The 20739-nt window shown below is 48.0% G+C and overlaps 1 protein-coding gene across 1 annotated transcript in view; it reads left to right on the plus strand.

Annotated features, from left to right (window-relative positions):
• LOC129840944 (double C2-like domain-containing protein beta) overlaps positions 1–20739 on the plus strand; it is a 54848-nt gene that overhangs the window by 27773 nt on the left and 6336 nt on the right. The window contains exons 6-10 of the mRNA XM_055908994.1: positions 2635–2761; positions 2931–2987; positions 3404–3528; positions 16525–16606; positions 19065–19161. Of these exons, the coding sequence (XP_055764969.1) occupies positions 2635–2761; positions 2931–2987; positions 3404–3528; positions 16525–16606; positions 19065–19161 (488 nt within the window). The remainder of the gene's footprint in view (positions 1–2634; positions 2762–2930; positions 2988–3403; positions 3529–16524; positions 16607–19064; positions 19162–20739) is intronic.

Consider the following 20739-nt stretch of genomic DNA (forward strand, 5'->3'; position numbering starts at 1 on the left):
TTAGGATTGGGCGAGGGGAAGTTCATCCTAGATCTGTACCCAGGGGAAACTTGACCCCGCAGCATCCTACTACGGTCAGTCAATGGAGAGCTCCATAGCGGTGTAGAAAAAGTTCCGTTGGCTCGGTGTGACAAAACCATGGTTACCGTCAACACCTTGTCATAGCCCAGGCAAGACCGACAGAGTGCCAGTCTGATGGCAGAACTACACTGTTCCACCTCTCTACCTCTCGACAGTAGAACCTCAAAGATACAAACCTCAGAGGACCAACCAGTCAACTGAACAGGCAAACTCAAACCCCCCTCCAGTACACATATTCAATGAAGAAAAAAAAAAACTGAACTTCTGTCTGCCACAGACAAATGTAAATATTGCTTACATGTGCTGAAGCACATAAGCTATTTATAATATCTGGCTAAATTATTAGAGAACCCTTGTAACTACGCAATAAATGTTTTCTGTAACGGCTTGATCCACAGTGAATTTCACAGTTACATACGTTTCAGTTCAGACCTCGATCCAACATGTTCCTGTCACTGAGGTCCTACTGTATCTCTCTACACTGAGTATACAAAACATTGCTATTTCCATGACATAGACTGACCAGGAGAATCCAGCTGAAAGACATGATCCCATATTGATGTTACTTGTTAAATCCACTTCACTGCGTGTAGATGAAGGGGAGGAGACAGGTAAAGAAGGATTTTTAAGCCTCGAGACATTCGAGACATGGATTATCTGTGTGTGTCATTCAGTGGGTGAATGGGCAAGACAAAATATTTAAGTGCTGTTGAACGGGGTATGGTAGTAGGTGCCAGACTCACCGGTTTGTGTCAATAACTGCAACGCTGCTGGGTTTCTCACACTCAACCGTTTCCTGTGTGTATCAAGAATGGTCCACCACCCAAAGGACATCCGGCCAACTTGACACAACTGTGAGAAGAATTGGAGTCAACATGGGCCAGCATCCCTGTGGAACGCTTTCAACACCTTGTAAAGTCCATGCCCCGACGAAATAAGGTTGTTCTGAGAGCAAAAGGGGGTTATGTGGTCCAACAAACATCCCACCATCATCAGAGAGAGAGAGAGAGAGAGAGAGACAGAGAGACAGAGAGAGAGAGAGAGAGAGAGAGACAGAGAGACAGAGAGAGAGAGCGAGAGAGACAGAGAGACAGAGAGACAGAGAGAGAGAGAGAGAGAGAGAGAGAGAGAGAGAGAGAGAGAGACAGAGAGAGAGAGAGAGACAGAGAGACAGAGAGAGAGAGAGAGAGAGAGAGAGAGAGAGACAGAGAGAGAGAGAGAGAGAGGAGAGAGAGAGAGAGACAGAGAGAGAGAGAGAGAGAGAGAGAGAGAGAGAGAGAGAGAGAGAGAGAGAGAGAGAGAGAGAGAGAGAGAGAGAGAGAGAGAGAGAGAGAGAGAGAGAGAGAGAGAGAGAGAGAGAGAGAGAGAGAGAGAGAGAGAGAGAGAGAGAGCAAGCACCCGGGCTACAGCCCAGAGGGATATGCAGCAAGGTGAGAGAACATCTGAGAGCAGGAGGGTAGAGTAGTAGTTGAAAGAGTAAACACGACTAGCATACCGCAGTTGTCATAGAGACATGAGACAAAAACCTTAGGCCATTCTCAGTTCTTGAAACGTCTCAAGTGCACTATGGAGGCACAAATTTACTCTCAATTTTGTTTTTCATATTTCTTCAACACAAGATTTGCCAAATGTAGGCTTAGTCTACTACTCTCTTCACACAGCAGAGCTGTTCTGCAATGCACAGAGACATGTCTGTCTGTCTGTCTGCTGTCAATGAGGACAGACAGACAAAGCGGACAGACAGACTTTCAGACAGGCAGGCAGACAGACATGTACAGCACAGAGTTTAGCCACAGTTAACTGACAAAATTAAGGAAACACCCACATATGGTGTCTTAATAGGGCGTTGGGGCTCCACGAGCCAGAACAGCTTCAATGCAACTTGCCATAGATTCTATAAGTGTCTGGAACTCTATTTTTATTATTATTGAATCTTTATTTAACTAGGCAAGTCAGTTAAGAACAAATTCTTATTTACAATGGCGGGCTAACCCGGCCAAACCCTAACCCGAGATGCAACACCATTATTTAATAAAAACATGTCTATGGTGGTGGATAATGTTGCCTCAGGTGATGCTCCAGAATCTCCCATAAGTGTTGGGTAGAGATCTTGTCACATGATCATGGCATATGCTTCATATAATTTTCATGCTCGTCAAACCAATCAATGACCACTCCTGCACTGTGGATGGGGCATTGTCATCCTATGGGGGCATAGCCGTGGTAGCATAAGCATGCTGGGATGTTAAATTGCTTAATTAACTCGGGAACCACACCTGTGTGGAAGCACCTGCTTTTAATATACTATGTATCCCTCATTTACTCAAGGGTTTCCATTTTTTTGGCAGTTACCTGTAGATCAGTGGGGGCTTCTGTTTGCAGGTTGGAGCGGCCCAGAGTTTACCGATAGATACGAATCGAAATGAGCGTCCTCCTCACTGCTAGCTCTTGAGAGGACATGTATCTTTCTCACATTCTGCGTGTGTATGTGTGTGTGTGTGTGGCATGCCTGTCTGTGTGTATCTGTGTGTGTACCTGTGCACGTGTGTGTAGGCTGTGTGTGTGCGACATGGACAGGCTCGGTCGTAACGAGTTCATCGGAGAGGTCCGGGTCGCCTTGAAGAAACTGAGCAAGGGCGAGGGCAAAAGATTCAAAATGGGTCTGGAGAGAATCACACAGGTATATAGTGTGTGTGTGTGTGTGTGTGTGTGTGTGTGTGTGTGTGTGTGTGTGTGTGTGTGCGTGCGCGCGTGCGTGCGTGCGTGCGCGTGTGTGTGTGTATGCGTCAGTTCGTCAATGGGCTCTAATGATTTACAAACTCTGTATTGAAATCAACCTCCCTTCTCAGAACAAAGACATCAACAAAGAAACCGTGGAGCAAGGGACACCTGTGGCCGAGGAAGAGGTACGAAGATTACCATCATTGTCATAAAAAGTAGAGATTGTCATATAGATTTAGTAGTGGCCGTAGCAGGAGTAGTAACATTAGTTGTGCTACTACTAGTACTGTAGTAGTAGTAATACCAGTGGTGCCACGATGATAGCAGTAGTACTAATCCCAGGGCTATTGACAGTCCTGTCACTGATTTCCCAACATGCAATTCAATTAATCTTATTATTTTCATTCATTTTATAACTTATAATCATTTTAAATTACCCTATTGTATGTTTTTAATTGCCTGTTTTACATGTGTTGGTTTTAATCTGACATACATGAATTCAATCTGACATTTAACTGACATACATTAAGGACACTATGAATAAAGTTGATTTTAGATTTGTAGTGGTGTCATGGTTAATTGTGCCCCCCCCCTCCTCCAGCGTGGTCGTATCCTGGTGTCGCTCTGCTACAGCCCAGAAAAGAGCTGTTTACTGGTCGGCATCGTACGCTGTGCCCACCTCGCCGCCATGGACTCTAATGGGTACTCTGACCCCTTCGTCAAGATGTAAGTCTTGACACACACATACACACATACACAAAGGACGGAATGATGATGGATGGAACAAATGGAGGAACGAATGGAGGAGAGGTTGTTGTTGTTGTCCCTTGTCATTCCACATTACTTGTTGTTAGACATTAGTAGGTCTTGTGGTGTCCTGTTGCTGGATGTCAGTCAGCAGTCCTCCTTGTTGAGCCGGCTGGAACATATAGGGCAGCAACAAAGGCTCTCTAGAATTACCGCAAATGTAACGGCTTTCTTCCATAGGTGAAGGAGAGGACCAAAGTGCAGCGCGGCTAGTGTTCAACATGTTTAATAAAAGAACAAGTGAAACACTACAAACAACATACAAAATAACAAAATGTGCAAAAACCGAGACAGACCTATCTGGTGCAGACAACCACAGAGACAGGAAACAAACACCCACAAAATCCCAACACAAAACAAGCCTAATATATGATTCTCAATCAGGGACAACGATTACCATCTGCCTCTGATTGAGAACCATATTAGGCTGGACATAGAAATAGACAAACTAGACACACAACATAGAATTCCCACCCAGCTCACGTCCTGACCAACACTAAACAAGCAAAACACATAATAACTCTGGTCAGGACGTTACAGTACCCCCCTCCTGAGGTGCGGACTCCGAACGCACCCCTACAACTCAAGAGGAGGGTTTGGGTGGGCATCTGTCCGCGTTGGCGGCTCCGGCGGTGGACGAGGACACCACTCCACCACTGTCTTTGTCCCCCTCCTTAGCGTCCTTTGAGTGGCAACCCTCGCCCACGACCTTAGCCTAAGAATCCTCCCCAAGGCCCCCACATGATTTTGGAGGTAGCTCAGGACAGAGAGGTAGCTCAGGACAGAGGGGTAGCTCAGGACAGAGGGGTAGCTCAGGACAGAGAGGTAGCTCAGGACAGAGGGGCAACTCCGGACAGAGGGGTAGCTCAGGACAGAGGGGCAACTCCGGACTAGTGGCAGCTCCGGACAGAGAGGTAGCTCAGGACTGAGTGGCAGCTCCGGACTGAGTGGCAGCTCCGGACTGAGTGGCAGCTCCGGACTGAGTGGCAGCTCATGACTGTAGGGCAGCTCATGACTGTAGGGCAGCTCATGACTGTAGGGCAGCTCATGACTGTAGGGCAGCTCATGACTGTAGGGCAGCTCATGACCGTAAGGCAGCTCATGACCGTAGGGCAGCTCATGACCGTAGGGCAGCTCATGACCGTAGGGCAGCTCATGACTGTAGGGCAGCTCATGACCGTAGGGCAGCTCATGACCGTAGGGCAGCTCATGACCGTAGGGCAGCTCATGACCGTAGGGCAGCTCATGACCGTAGGGCAGCTCATGACTGGCTGACGGCTCTGGACGCTCATGGCTGACTGACGGCTCCGGCAGATCCTGTCTGGTTGGCGGCTCTGGCAGATCCTGTCTGGTTGGCGGCTCTGGCAGATCCTGTCTGGTTGGCGGCTCTGGCAGATCCTGTCTGGTTGGCGGCCCTGGCAGATCCTGACTGACGAATGGCTCTGACGGCTCGGGACAGACGGCTAGCTCAGACGGCGCTGGGGAGACGGATGGCTCAGATGGCGCTGGGGAGACTGATGGCTCAGATGGGGCTGGGGAGACGGATGGCTCAGATGGCGCTGGGGAGACGGATGGCTCCGATGGCGCTTGGCAGACGGACAGTTCAGACGGCGTTGGGCAGACGGACAGTTCAGACGGCGTTGGGCAGACGGGCAGTTCAGGCGCCGCTGGGCAGAAGGGCAGTTCAGGCACCGCTGGGCAGACGGCAGACTCTGGCCGGCTGAGACGCACTATAGGCCTGATGCGTGGTGCCGGAACTGGAGGTACCGGGCTGAGGGCACGCACCTCAGGGCGAGTGCGGGGAGGAGGAACAGGGCATGCTGGACCCTGGGAGCGCACATTAGGCCTAGTGCGTGGTGCCGGAACTGGTGGTACCGGACTGGGGACACGCATCTCAGGGCTAGTGCGGGGAGCAGCAACAGGATGCACAGGACTCTGGGGACACACATGAGGCTTGGTGCGTGGTGTAGGCACTGGTGGTAAAGGGCTGGGGCGGGAAGGTGGCGCCGGATATACCGGACCGTGAAGGAGGACACGTGCTCTTGAGCACCGAGCCTCTCCAACCTTACCAGGTTGAATGGTCCCCGTAGCCCTGCCAGTGCGGCGAGGTGGAATAGACCGCACTGGGCTATGCAGGCGAACCGGGGACACCACCTGTAAGGCTGGTGCCATGTACGCCGGCCCGAGGAGACGTACTGGAGGCCAGATATGTTGGGCCGGCTTCATGGCACCCGGCTCGATGCCCAACCTAGCCCTACCAGTGCGACAAGGTGGAATAGCCCGCACTGGGCTAAGCACGCGTACTGGGGACACCGTGCGCTTTACCGCATAACACGGTGTCTGACCAGTACGACGCCCTCTCACTCCACGGTAAGCCCGGGGAGTTGGCTCAGGTATCCAACCCGGCTTCGCCACACTCCCCTTTAACCCCCCCCCAATACATTTTTGGGTGAGCCTCTCGGGCTTCCAGCCTCTCTTACGTGCTGCCTCCTCAATCCACCGCTCCTGGGCTGTGGCTGCCTCCTTCTCCTCCCGAGAGCGGCGATTCTCTCCAACCTTTGCCCAGGGTCCTTTTCCGTTCATGATTTCCTCCCATGACCATTCCTCCTGGTACCGCTGCTGCTGTTGCTGCTGCCCGTTGCCACGCTGCTTGGTCCGGGTTTGGTGGGTGTTTCTGTAACGGCTTTCTTCCATAGGTGAAGGAGAGGACCAAAGTGCAGCGCGGCTAATGTTCAACATGTTTAATAAAAGAACAAGTGAAACACTACAAACAACATACAAAATAACAAAATGTGCAGAAACCGAGACAGACCTATCTGGTGCAGACAATCACAGAGACAGGAAACAAACACCCACAAAATCCCAACACAAAACAAGCCTCCTATATATGATTCTCAATCAGGGACAACGATTACCATCTGCCTCTGATTGAGAACCATATTAGGCTGGACATAGAAATAGACAAACTAGACACACAACATAGAATTCCCACCCAGCTCACGTCCTGACCAACACTAAACAAGCAAAACACATAATAACTCTGGTCAGGACGTTACAGCAAAAAATGGAAGAGGCAAGTGGAAGGGGGAGAAAGTAAAGAACTTGACTGTCGGCTCTGCATTAAAGACCAAAATTGGTTAAAGAAAATTGTGCTGAATAAAAAAGTATATCAGTGTCATTTAAGGACCACAAATGTTCAGCTGCGCCATATATTGCAACATAGTTGGGAAGAGATTTTTATTTGACCGTTTCCAAAGAACAACGACAGATTCAAAACGTAGAGCTTTAATTGAAATTATTCCACAAAATTCTCGCAACCAATAGAATGTTGTATACAGTATATATATTTTATACAGTATGTCACATTGACAGACTCTACCACAACCTTAGTGCATGAGTCATGACACATTGAAACTTTATTTGCGCTCCGTACAAATTGACAGGGAGACTGACTGGCATAAATTAATACATGCAACATAAATAAATAATCAACTGCTCTTACTCTCTGGAGTCTACACCGTCACTAGTCAGTGTTTCCCAATCTGTTCATTACTTACCCCCTCGACTGCATATTTTCTCTTCCAGTCTGGGAAAATAGCACACCTGATTCAACTAATCAGCTACTCGTCAAGCCTTTGATTGTTTGAATCGGGTGTGCTGGATGTGCTAGTTCTGGGCTGCAACTGTCACGATCGTCATCAAGGAAATGACCGGACCAAGGTGCAGCGTGGTAAGCGTACATTCTTTTATTTTAAATGTCGCCAACAAAAACAATAAACCACACAACAAACGTGAAGCTCTGTAAGGCTATACATGCCACGAACAAAGACAACAACCTACAAATGAGAAAATAATAAAAGGATCTCTACGGTCAGGGCGTGACAGTACCCCCCCCCCCCTCCCCCCCAAAGGTGCAGACTCTGGCCGCAAACCTGACACTATAGGGGAGGGTCCGGGTGGGCATCTATCTTGGTGGCGGCTCTGGTGCGGGACGCAGATCCCGCTCCACCTCTGGCTCCCCCCACTTTGGTGGCGCCTCTGGTGCGGGGACCCTCGTCGCCAACCCCGGACTGGGGACCCTCGCCGCAGGCCCGGACTGGGGAACCTCTCCGCAGGCCTCAGACTGGGGACCTTCGTTGCAGGCTCCGGACTGGGGACCCTCTCTGCAGGCCCCGGACTGGGGACCCTCTCTGCAGGCCCTGGACTGGGGGCCCGTGGAGCAGGCACAGGACTCACCAGGCTGGGGAGACCTACTGGAGGCCTGGTTCTTGGAACAGGCACAGGACTCACCAGGCTAGGGGGCATACTGGAGGCCTGGTTCTTGGAGCAGGCACAGGACTCACCAGGCTAGGGGGCATACTGGAGGCCTGGTTCTTGGAGCAGGCACAGGACTCACCAGGCTGGGGAGACATACTGGACGCCTGGTCCGTGGAGCAGGCACAGGTCGAACCGGGCTGTGGGGGAGCACTGGAGATCTGGTGCCTAAAGCTGGCACCACTCGTCCTGGCTGAATGCCCACTTTGGCCCGGCATGTGCGAAGCGCAGGCACAGGACGCACTGGGCTGTGACAGTGCACCGGAGACACAGTGTGCAGAGCCGGCGCAGGATACCCTGGACCGAAGAGGCGCATCGGAGACCAGGAGTGCTGTGCTGGCACAATCCGTCCTGGCTGGATGTCCCCTCTAGCACAACACATGCGGAGAGCTGGCTCAGAGCGCACCGGGCTGTGAACGCGCACTGGAGACACCGTGCGCTTCTCCGCATACCACGCTCCCTACCGTGAGCACGGGGAGTTAGCTCCGCCAACCCCCCCGTGTGCCCCCCCCCCAAGTGGCCTCCCGGTCTTCCTTGCCAGCCGTGACCCTGTGTAACGCTGGGCCCCTTTACTAGCTGCTTCCTCCTTCCTCGCTGCTTCCACCTGCTTCCACGGCAGGCGATCCTTTCCAGCCAGGATCTCCTCCCACGTCCAGGATCCCTTTCCTTCCAGAATGTCTTCCCATGTCCACTCTGTCTGCTCCTCCCGGCCATGCCGCTTGGTCCGTTTGTGGTGGGTTGTTCTGTCACGATCGTCGTCAAGGAAATGACCGGACCAATGTGCAGCGTGTTAAGCGTACATTCTGTTATTTTAAATGTCGCCAACAAAAACAATAAACCACACAACGAACGTGAAGCTCTGTAAGGCTATACATGCCACGAAACAAAGACAACAACCCACAAATGAGAAGAGGAAAAAAAGGCTGCCTAAGTCTGATTCCCAATCAGAGACAACGATAGACATTCCCTGATTGAGAATCATACCCGGCCAAAAACAAAGAACCAGAAAGCATAGACTTTCCCACCCGAGTCACACCCTGGACCAAACAAACATAGAGAATAAATGGATCTCTACGGTCAGGGCGTGACAGTAACAAAAATGGTGCAGTCGTGAAAGGTTTCCTAGGAGCACATTGGGAATCACTGTGGTGGCATTATGTAAGCTAGCAGGTTCATTGTTATTCATATGACAACCTGTACTGTACATATACTGTCAGCATCATGTCTTGACAGAGCATTCAGGCTGTGTCCCAAATGGTACCATATTTCCTGTGGGCCATGGTCAAAAGGTAGTGCACTAGGGAAATAGGATGCCATTTGGGACGCAGTCTCGGCGTAAACGGCTAATCGTTATTCATGCACTTCACACCTGAATATGAAAATCCCCAGCAGTCATTAGATTCAGTTTCTACGCCTACATGGTTTCATCAACAACAACAAAAAGTCCTTTTTGCTATTTGCTTGTAGTGTTGATTTGGATGAGATGGCGCTCTAAAAGGCATCCTCTGTAACTTTCGATTGAAACAGAGTGGTATATCTACTTAGGATTTTTACAAAATGTCTTTGCTGCGAGTTGAGAACCAATGAAATCAGATTCCCTCCCGCTCGCAAAGGTTGCGCCGTCTTCCCCTTCGTTTGAGGAAAACAAAATATCTGAAAAAAATTGGCGTGTTAAAAAAAGAGTGACGTTAAACGACCTATCATGTTACACATTTAATAATGACAGAATGCGTTTAAAACTTGACCCATAGTAAGACCTTTGTAGGACTTAATACAAATATTTTATTGATAGGAGCGGGGGGAAACACCAAAAACACAGCAAAGGCGTCATTCACAATAAGTAATAAAAAAAAAGACAGCACTTCTAAATGCCTACTTCACACCATAGCCTGCTAAATTTGCAAGATAACTTTTCTTTCATTTATATTTTGGCCCAAATATAATATAAAAATCCACAAATGTAAATGTGGCACTGACTCGCCCGTGGATTGATGTTTCAGCGTTGTCTCAATGAAGAGTTTGGCGTTCGACTATCCACGTGCAGTTACAAGTCTGCTAGCTTCAGTTAGCTGAGTAGATCTAGCTTGCTTCGTAGTATACACCTCAGCCTGAAACACCAAACCGCAAGCAATGCATGTGTAGATGCACAGTGGCTGGGAAAAACTCCCTAGAAAGGCAGGAACCTAGGAAGAAACCTAGAGAGGAACCAGGCTCTGAGGGGTGGCCAGTCCTCTTCTGGCTGTGCCCGGTACAGATTATAAGAGTACATGGCCATTAAGGCCAAATTGTTCTTCAAGATGTTCAGGGTCACATAACAATCACAGTAGAGGGTGCAACAGGTCAATTGGCTTTTCATGTAAGTCGAGAGGAAAAGAGGTTTCTAAATGACGACGTACATCCTCATTCTCGTTCGACGACTCCCTCCTCCACACTCCTCCCCCCATTCCTATTGGGATGTAGGAAAATATGTAGGGAGTAGGAACTCAGTCTAAAGACCAAAAGATGGAGAGGAGAGGTTAGTCAACCGGGCCAAAAAAGAGGTCTATCACTAACTACATATACTCTCATTCTCATTCATGACTCCCTGAAACTCGTACTACTTTCCCATTGAGATTATTGAGCTGTGAAGCCAAGACTAGAATCAGACAAAGAAACGAAGCAGAGAAGCAGTAAACAGACCTGTGAGGGGACAAAAAAGAGCTGTTTTTCTTTCTCCCCCCCCTTTCCTCGTTTTTCTCCACTTTTTGCTGTTCATTGATTGGTTCCTGTTCTTCAGAGCCAGAGCTGGGTGTCTTATCTGCCTCTATTTTGATGTACGGCGCGATTGAGTCCTGGAGCCAAGAGATTGTCTCTGTTTATCATCTCTTTTTTTTATTTTTATCTTTGACATGCAGTATCTGTTGTTTAGTATGTCAGAGCTGCGTTCAAGGAGCTTTCTTATTTTACAGTCACAAATCTTATTTTAAGGCACTCTCTTATTTGAGAGTTTCTCATATTGTGCTGTGTTTGATGTGCAGTTCAGTATCTGAGTTATGTTCAAGGCACTCTCTTATTTTACAGTCACCAATCCAATTATTTGCCTACGACATCCACTCCATGTGATTAAGTTGGCTTCTGTCTGAGTTGCGTTCCAGTCTCTTTTCTCTTAGTTTTTCATCTTTTCTGTCTCTGAGATCCCTTGCCTGTTATTCAGGAGCGAGGTCTATATCTGAGCTGCGTTCCACCCTCTCGCTCTCTCTTCTTGTACAGTCGCAACTCTCATTGAAGTTTTTTTGGGGGGGGCATACACTGCCTGTTGTATAGTAGCCGATGTCTGAGCTGCGTTCGAGACACTGTCTCTTCTTTCACAGTCTCAAACCTCTTTGAAATTCACCACCTGCTTTTTAGTTAGTAGCCTGTTATGTCTGAGCTGCGTTCGAGACGCCGTCTCTCTTCTCGTACAGTGGGGAGTTGTCCTGTGTGTTTGTTTAAAGTGTGTTCAGTCAAGCTGGCCGGTAGTATCAGAAGCAGCGGAGCGTTGCACCGGCGGCTGCTGTTGTATCGCCTCAGAGCGAGGAGTCCTGTTAATCCTATTTGGACGAGTTCTGTCGTGCCTGTCTGTGTTCTTTTGTTGTTCCTCAAAGGGAGTAGCTATTTGCCTGTACTGCTTGTGATGGTGGTTTAAAGACGTACTCTGTTAAGTCTGTAGGGAAAGACAGTGCTCAGAAACTGTGTGGAGGTAGCAGCTGAAATGTAAGGTTTACATGAGTGGAAAAAGGCGCAGCTCTTGCTCTTCAAGTAATAAAATGTGTTTATTTCGGTTAAAAGCATTGACGTTTCATCGTCATAAGAATGGTGAGTCATCATTTTCCCCTCATGGCGGCCTGTAACTTTTACAGTTATAAGTGCTGCCCCTGCACTTGCGCTTGCAAACTGTGACCCTGACTCCTTGGCTGTATTTGAGAGTATCATTCTAGATCTACTGACGGATCTACAAATTACAGTTAGAGTAGTTATTTAGGAGGCAAGGGTGGTTTGTAGATCAGTCAGTCTGCTCAGTGAATCAGTGATCAGCGACTGAGCAGAATTGATGCTCTGAAACACAGCCAAGATGTGCAGCCCAATTGGCATCCTATTCCCTAAACAGTGCACTACATTTGCCCAGAGCCCTATGGGACGCCCAAATTACACCATATTCCCTATTTAGTGCACTACTTTTCACCAGGGCCCATATGGCTCGGGGCAAAATAGTGCTTTAGGCAATAGAGTGCTATTTGGGATGCGATCTGTGTGATTCTTACCTGTCAGACTTATTCTCACTATCTGTAGGAGAGTAACTGCAGTGCGTGTGGATGCCACTATCTCTCTCTCTCTCACTCTGTCTCAGTGTGTGTGTGTCGCTGAACCGACTATTATAGCAGCTAAGATCCGCTATGCCCCTGGCATCCCAGAATGCATTGCTTCGTACACACCTGCACAGCAGTCGTTGGCTGGAGTGTGGAGGCGGGTCGGGGACATAGCGCGTGTGTATGTACACGTGCGTGTGTGTGGGTGCATCTTTGTCTGTGTGCGTGCATATGTGCATGTGATATCAACACGTTTTAGATATAGCCTACAGGACACTAAGCTGGAAGTTGATTTGTGTGCTGTCTGCAGTTTCACATACCCCTGCAGAAAACGTGTTAAGAGATTAAGTTTGGGCTCACATGCTTACACATTGGCTTGCATCCCCAATGGCACTCCATTCCCTGTTTAGTGAACTACTTTTGACCAGGGCCCATAGGGTTAAACTTTACAGAGAACAGGGTTCCATTTGGGACACAGCATAACTTATGGCTGCGGGTCTCCAACTCTGGTCCTGGAACGCTATTGGGTGTGCAAGCTTTTGCTCCAACCCAGCACTAACACCTCGAACTTGAGGAAAGAGAACAACAAGAGACAGAGCATTATCAAAATGGTCAGTGCGTGACACTATTTCAGAGCCGTTTTTAGAGGGGAGGGGGGACCAAAAAAAATATATATATGCTAATCATCGACGAGCGAGTCAAAAGCTGGAGCCAAGAGCAAGACAAATGGGCTCCCAGAGTCCCTGAGTCAGACTCTTAATAATCTTCTCATTACAAAATGTCCAGGGGCTTTCAACCAGAGCCAAAAAGAAAGACGGGGCAGAGCTGTGTGAAACAAGGACGTCAGTTTCAGACAATCAACGTTGACTCCAAAACACATTCCTTACCCCGTGCTACTTCAGCTGGTGACTGTCCGGGAGAATGAAGGAAAAGGAGCACTCTGTTGCTGGGTAAACCTGACAGATTTATTGGCGGGAGAAACAACCACCTTTCGGCATGAATCGCCTTTGTCAGAGCCTTAAGTAGGAAGAAGGTGGTAGGCGCCCACATACCCTCGCAGGGGAGGGTCCCACTCGTCATGTCAATCAAGCATGTCAGAAATGTCAATAGTAGCAACCACACAGGTTATTTAAACAAGAGTATGATCATCATTGACTGTTTGAGAAGAAAAAAAATGCTGGGCCGGAACAAAAGCCTGCACACCCATCCAACATTTGATGGATGATCTTGGACTAGGAGATTCTTGACTCAGGCACTCTTATAATAACCATAGAGATACATTATGTTGTACTTAATTCTATGCTGATGAACTTCCCATTACAAATGTCCAGGGGGCCTTTTCCTATCCTGTCCGAGTTATGATTGGCTCGTATGCTTTGAGCTGCCTACTACTGGACCTTACAATTCGCTTAAGCATATTTCAAAATCACAATCACCCACACAACCCCTTCGGCCCTGTTTAGAACGACCAAGAGGCTATTCCATCACTTTGTAATGAACACGATGGGAGACGGAGAGCTGGTTTCAAGCGCATGGCGCAGCTGGTGTTTATTTGTAAAGGACCACAGGAGGAGGCAGGTAGCTGGGTCCAGGGGCAGGCAGAAGGCCATACACCGGGGGTCCAACAAGGCAACAGTACAGGCAGGGAAAAGGCTAGTAACGTTGTCCGGGAGATCAGGCAATAGGTTGATAACAGGAAATCCGAAGTACAGGTGGGGAATAGGCAAAAGGCGTCGTTAGTGAGGCAGGCAAAAACTATCATACACGGGAGGATTAAATTACAGGAAAACCAGCGCTCCAAATAGAAGTGTATCACAAACAATAGCTCACAATGATGGGGTGCAAAGAACTGAACAAAATAGTGTGTGATAATGACATACAGGTGTTTGAACAGGTGATCAGAATTTAGGTGATTGGAATCTGGAGAGTGAGCTGCGTTCAGGGGATCTACGCGTTTGAGAGTGAGCTGGAAAGTGGGCTGGAAAGTGAGCTGCGTTCAGGGGATTTACGCGTTTGAGAGTGAGCTGGAAAGTGGGCTGGAAAGTGAGCTGCGTTCATGGGATCTACGCGTTTGAGAGTGAGCTGGAAAGTGGGCTGGAAAGTGAGCTGCGTTCAGGGGATCTACGCGTTTGAGAGTGAGCTGGAAAGTGGGCTGGAAAGTGAGCTGCGTTCAGGGGATCTACGCGTTTGAGAGTGAGCTGGAAAGTAGGCTGGAAAGTGAGCTGCGTTCAGGGGATCTACGTGTTTGAGAGTGAGCTGGAAAGTGGGCTGGAAAGTGAGCTGCGTTCAGGGGATCTACGCGTTTGAGAGTGGGCTGGAAAGTGAGCTGCTTTCAGGGGATCTACGTGTTTGAGAGTGCGAGTTGGAAGCAGACGTTACAGTCTTGCAGACCAATATTGACCTCTAGGTCAGTTGCTCTAGGTGGGTTGCCTGCCATTCCTCTGTTTTCCTCTCTTCTCGGATACAGATCAACTGAAATATTAGAGCAACGTTCCATCAACATTTTAAAGACCAATATAAACCTCTCCAGTGGTGCTGGCGTGTTGCCTACTTGCCGTTCCTCTATTTTCCTCTCTCTGTTAATGCAGATGATAATTGCTTCAAACCAGACGCCATAAAGAGACATGATATAGTTGAACCAAGGATGTCAGTTTCTCTGTATCCCAAATGGCAGTCCATTCCCTATATAGTGCACTACTTTCGACCATAGCTTGTAAGGTTCTGCTCAAAGGAAGTACACTAAATAGGGTTTAGGGTGCTCTTTGGGATGCAAACCCTGTTCCTCTGGTGCTGAGTAAGCAAACTGTCATCTTAGTCTGTGTTGTGTTGATGTGTGAGCCTCTGAACTGGGCAGTTAGTTTTGCTCCTCTCTCTCCTCGCTCTCCCCTCTCCCCGCTGTCCAACTGTCACTCTGTTTCTCTATCCTCTGTCTCTGTGTGAAATTGGCCGGGTTTTTTTCACTCTGGTTTGCTCTCATTCGCTCTCTCTCTCTCTCTCTCTCTCTCTGTCTATCTCTGTCACTCCTTTTTTCTCTCTATCTTCTTTCTCTGTGTGAAATTGGCAGTTTTTCTCATTATTTCACTCTCGTCTCTCTCCCTCCATCCCTCTCTCTTGTCTTAATTTTTCTCCTAGCTTCAATTTTCTCTAATCCAATTTCTTTCACTGGGTTGGTTAAGGACTCTATCTCAATCAATCAATCAATCAAATCCAAATGTGTTTTATAAATCCCATTTTACATCAGCAGTTGTCACAAAGTGCTTATGCAGAGAACCAGCCTAAAACCCCAAAGAGCAAGCAATGCAGATGTAGAAGCACAGTGGCTGTGAAAAGGCAGGAACCTAAGAAGCAACCTAGAAAGGAACCAGGCTCCGAGGGGTGGCCAGTCCTCTTCCATCTTTCTATCTCTTTCTTTCTCTAAACATCCCTCTCCTCCTCCTCTCAAACAAACCCAGTTTGTTTCTTCCTTTCACTGGGTTGGTTGAGAACTCTCTCATACTGGATCTTTCTTTCTCTCTCTCATCCCTCTCTCCCTCTCTCCTGTCTTGCTGTTGTGTACAAACCCCAACCCTAGCGGCACATCTATTACCTTGTCAGCGAGTACGTGTTATTGACGTTGGGCTGAAGGTGGGTGGCGTTGGGGGGTGAGATATCTCTCCCCCGCTAGAACATCTTGACTTCTCCGCCTGAATTTATGCTGATGACTCCTCCAATAAAAACCAATGGCCTTCTGGGAAGCCGTCTGTCCCGCTCTTGGCTTGAGCTTTTGAGTCTCTCTCATCACCGATTCCTTTCACCCTCTCCTCCCCAAAAAATTAAATGAACGTTTTCGGCTCTGAATTTTTCCCTCCATTTTTTTCTTTCACGCTTTGAGAATTTTGCTAACGCTCTGTCTGTCTCTGTTCTATTTTCCTCCCTCGTTCCAGTGGGGTTTCATGTCACGCCGTGGCGGAAGACAAAATGACAGATAATTGGCTTTGATGTTTCAGAAGTAATAAAAGACCTGTATAAAAGACCTGAATCAAAAAAATAGGGGGAAAGCGGCATTTTCAGTCATCATGCTGTCAACTGTCTAACTAAGATTCCCTCTTTTTCTCATTCTCCTGCTCTCCCTTCATATCTCTCTCTTCCTCTCCCTCTCAATCTCGCTTTCGCTTGCTCTCTTTCTCATCTGTGCTCTCCCTTGCCCTCTAACTCTCTCTTACGATGCCTCATTCTCTTTCACTCTCTATCTCCCTCGCTCTTTTCTCCCTCGCTCTTTTCTCCCCCTCTCTCTCAGTGTGCTGCAGCCTGATATGGGGAAAAAGTCCAAGTACAAAACCACAGTGAAGAAGAAAACTCTCAATCCCGAGTTTAATGAGGTCCTTCCACCCGCTCCGAGCACCACAATACACTCTCCCTAATACATAAACCAATATCTGTCATTTTTCCAATAAACACATACAGATGTAGGATCTTAATTTGAGCAGTTTGCTACAGCAGGAAAATAATCCTGCAGCAACAAGACATTTTAGTTATTATGTGGATTATAATTCAAGAACATTTTTGTATGGGTTGAAACATTGCTCGTAATGGCAAATAAATTCTGAAATGTAAAAGTGGAAGCTTTTTTAAAACTCAAATACATTACACGTTTGCATTTCCTACTGTGCAGGAAAATCCTCAGCAAAAAAAGGGTGATAAAATTAAGATCCAACATCTGTATCTGGCAACCCATTTCTCTGACTCACATTTGGCAACCAAATGTGCAAGATATATAATATATCATATTAACGTTGTTTGTTGAAGTTGAATTGTATGCCCTTGGATGTGATGGATATCTATAGCCTACCCTTTCTCATGCATTTAATGCCATAATTTAATTCCAGTACTGTATACAGTATGTGCCATAATTTGAATACATTTTCCATCTCCTTCAATACTGCTAAGGATCAAACCCTTATTTTCAATTTCCGCCTAAAATGACATTCCCAAATCTAACTGGCTGTAGCTCAGGACCTGAAGCAAGGATAAGCATATTCTTGATTCCATTTGAAAGGAAACACTTTGAAATTTGTGGAAATGTGTAAGTCATGTACGAGAATATAACACATTAGATCTTGTGAAAGATAATGCAATCAATCAAATTTATTTATAAAGCCCTTCTTACATCAGCTGATGTCACAAAGTGCTGTTCAGAAACCCAGCCTAAAACCCCAAACAGCAAGCAATGCAGGTGTAGAAGCACGGTGGCTAGCAAAAACTCCCTAGAAAGGCATCAACCTAGGAAGAAACCTAGAGAGAAACCAGGCTATGACGGGTGTGGCTAGTGCTTTTCTGTCTGTGCCGGGTGGAGATTATAACAGAACATGGCCAAGATGTTCAAATGTTCATAGATGATCAACAGGGTCAGATAATAAAAATCACAGTGGTTGTAGAGGGTGCAACAGGTCAGCACCTCAGAAGTAAATGTAAGTTGGCTTTTCATAGCCGATCATTCAGAGTGTCTCTCTCTGAGTGTCTCTAGAGAGTTGAAAACAGCAGGTCTGGGACAAGGTAGCACGTCCGGTGAACAGGTCAGGGTTCCATAGCCGCAGGCAGAACAGTTGAAACTGGAGCAGCAGCACGACCAGGTGGACTAGGGACAGCAAGGAGTCATCAGGCCAGGTAGTCTTGAGGCATGGTCCTAGGGCTCAGGTCCTCCAAGAGAGAGAGAGAGAGAGAATTAGAGTATACTTAAAGTCACACAGGACACCGGATAATACAGGAGAAATGCTCCAGATATAACAGACTGACCCTAGCCCCTCGACACAAACTATTGCAGCATAAATACTGGAGGCTGAGATAGGAGGGGTCGGGAGACACTGTGGCCCCTTCCCTTCCCCGGACAGGGCCAAACAGGCAGGATATAACCCCGCCCACTTTGCCAAAGCACTTCAACCACCAACCTACTATCCTGAGACAAGGCCCACGAAGATCTCCCCCATGGCACAAACCCAAGGGGGGGCGCCAACCCGGACAGGAAGACCACGTCAGTGACTCAACCCACTCAAGTGACGCACCCCTCCTAGGGACGGCATGGAAGAGCACCATCATCTTTGAAATGCAAGAGAAAGGCCATAATGTACTATTCCAGCCCAGGCGCAATTTAGATTTTGGCCACAGGATGGCAGCAGTGTATGTGCAAGGTTTTAGACTGATTCAATGAACCATTGCATTTCTGTTCAAAAGACTGACGAAATAGGCCTAATTGGTTTATTAATACATTTTCAAGTTCATAACTGTGCACTCTCCTCAAACAACAGCAGGGTAGTATTTCACTATAATAGCTACTGTAAATTGGACAGTGCAGTTAGATTAACAAGAATTGAAGCTTTCTGCCCATATCAGATATGTCTATGTCCTGGGACATTTTCTTGTTTCTTACAACCTCATGCTAATCACATTAGCCTACGTTAGCGCAACCATCCCGTGGGAGGGGACACTGATCCCGTAGAGCACAGTTGTCAAACTCATTCCACGGGGGCCGAGTGTCTGCGGGTTTTCGCTCCTCCCTTATACTTGATTGATGAATTAACATCACTAATTAGTTAGGAACTCCCCACACCTGGTTGTCTAGGGCTTTATTGAAAGGAAAAACCAAAAACCTGCAGACACTAGGCCCTCCGTGGAATGAGTTTGACACCCCTGCCGTAGAGGATAACTACCTACCCTACCATCAATTTGAATTTAAGTCCATGCATATGTCACATTAAATTTTAAACATAATCTGAATAACTTTCACGCTAAGTGTGAATACATGAACACCTTCCTCTCGCTCTCTACCTCTATTCCTTACAGGAGTTTGTGTATGAAGTTCCACACGACCAGCTGGCGAAGAAAACACTGGAGATCTCGGTATGGGACTATGATCTGGGGATGAGCAACGACTTCATAGGTAAGAGAAAGGGGGAGTGAGTGAAAGGAGGAGAGGAGATAGAGAGCTAGAAATATAGCTAAAGAAAATAATGGTAAGAGAATTTGGGCGTGCGAGGAGGAGAGCAACGTGGGCCACAGTGTGATGAGCAATGACGTTATGGGTAAAAGAGAGGGAAGGGAGTGAAAGGAGGAGAAGAAGTAGTGAAAGAAAGGAAGAACTGAAGAGGGGGATGAATTTAAAACGAGCAGAAAAGAGGGAAAGGACTGTATGTGGAGAAGCAAAAGCATTGGGAAATTAAAATGAGAGCGACAGAAAGGAGTCCTCAAACCCTCGACGGGGTGACACGTCGGATTCACGCTGCTTTGTGAGGCACTAAACGGCTCTGACGGGGCCCGGCGTGTACTGTATATCACAGGAGGCAGGCGTTTCGGCGCGGGGGAGCGGGGGAGTGAGGGAGAACCGGTGGGGAGGCAGCTGGGGGAGAATGGATTGCCTCCCAGGGAGCTGGAAGGCCTTGAGATCAAAGTGTTTTACTCTCGTCTGAAGGCTCCCTGTAACAGGCTGAGTCTCTCTCTCTTTCCGACTGTCTCCCTAGTGCCCTCTCTATCGCTCTCTCCAGCTCTCTCCCGCTCTCTCTCTCTCTCTCTCTCTCTCTCTCTCTCTCTCTCTCTCTCAACTCACACTTTCTATTTATCCCAGGCCTGCTCTCTCTTTCACACACACGCGCACACTCAATCTCTCCCTCATGCCCTCTCTCTCACCCCCTCATGTCATCTCTCTCTCCCTCCATCTCTCTCACGCTTTTTTCTCTCTCTATTTCTCTTTCTCTCTCTCAAGCTGGGGCCATAATGTTTGGGAGTTATTACCCACGCCAGAAGAGTAGGGGGAAAAGGCCATCGCTCTAACACACTGGCCCGGCTAAGACTGTTATCATTATGGCGTAATGGCCAACATACACAACGGCCTAAATCTGTTAGCACTGCGGAAAATGCCTGTGATACTGGGAGAGACAGGAGGAAGGGAGGAAAAAGAAAGTGGGGAGTGACCGAGAGGGGAAAAAAGGGTTAAGACGGATAGAGCAGAGGGAGAAACAAATGCGGTGTCAAATATTCTCCATAAAGGTCATGAAGAATGATGGAAGAAGAAGACGAGGAGAAGGGACGGAAGAATGAAAGAAAGGAATAGAGTAATCATGGATGGGAGGAGAGACGGAGCGAGAGTAGCAGCGTCCCCCCGTCCACCCCCCTGAGATTTGTGGGAGCAATTGATGTGCGAACCGGACCTCTCATTTTGCACAAAGACAGAGGTGTCGAGGAGGGAGGAGAAGGGGAGGAGAGTAGAAGGGGAGGAAAAGAGAGAGGGAGTGGGACGGCCCCCCGCCAGTTCCTCCCTCAAACATCTCCTCCCATCCGTCAGTGTTTCTCTCTCGCCCCTCTTTCTCTCGTCCCACGCCGCGTCACACTGTCGCCCGCCGTTTGTCACCCACACCCCTACGGGCTCAGGGAACACGGTGGGGGGGGGTCAGGGAAGGGAAGGTAAAGGAAAGAGGGGATTGGAAGGTCATTAGGGGGGTACGTGAGTGGCCTAGAAAAACTC

This window comes from Salvelinus fontinalis, chromosome 42 (assembly GCF_029448725.1).
Source record: "Salvelinus fontinalis isolate EN_2023a chromosome 42, ASM2944872v1, whole genome shotgun sequence".
Classification (NCBI taxonomy): domain Eukaryota; kingdom Metazoa; phylum Chordata; class Actinopteri; order Salmoniformes; family Salmonidae; genus Salvelinus; species Salvelinus fontinalis.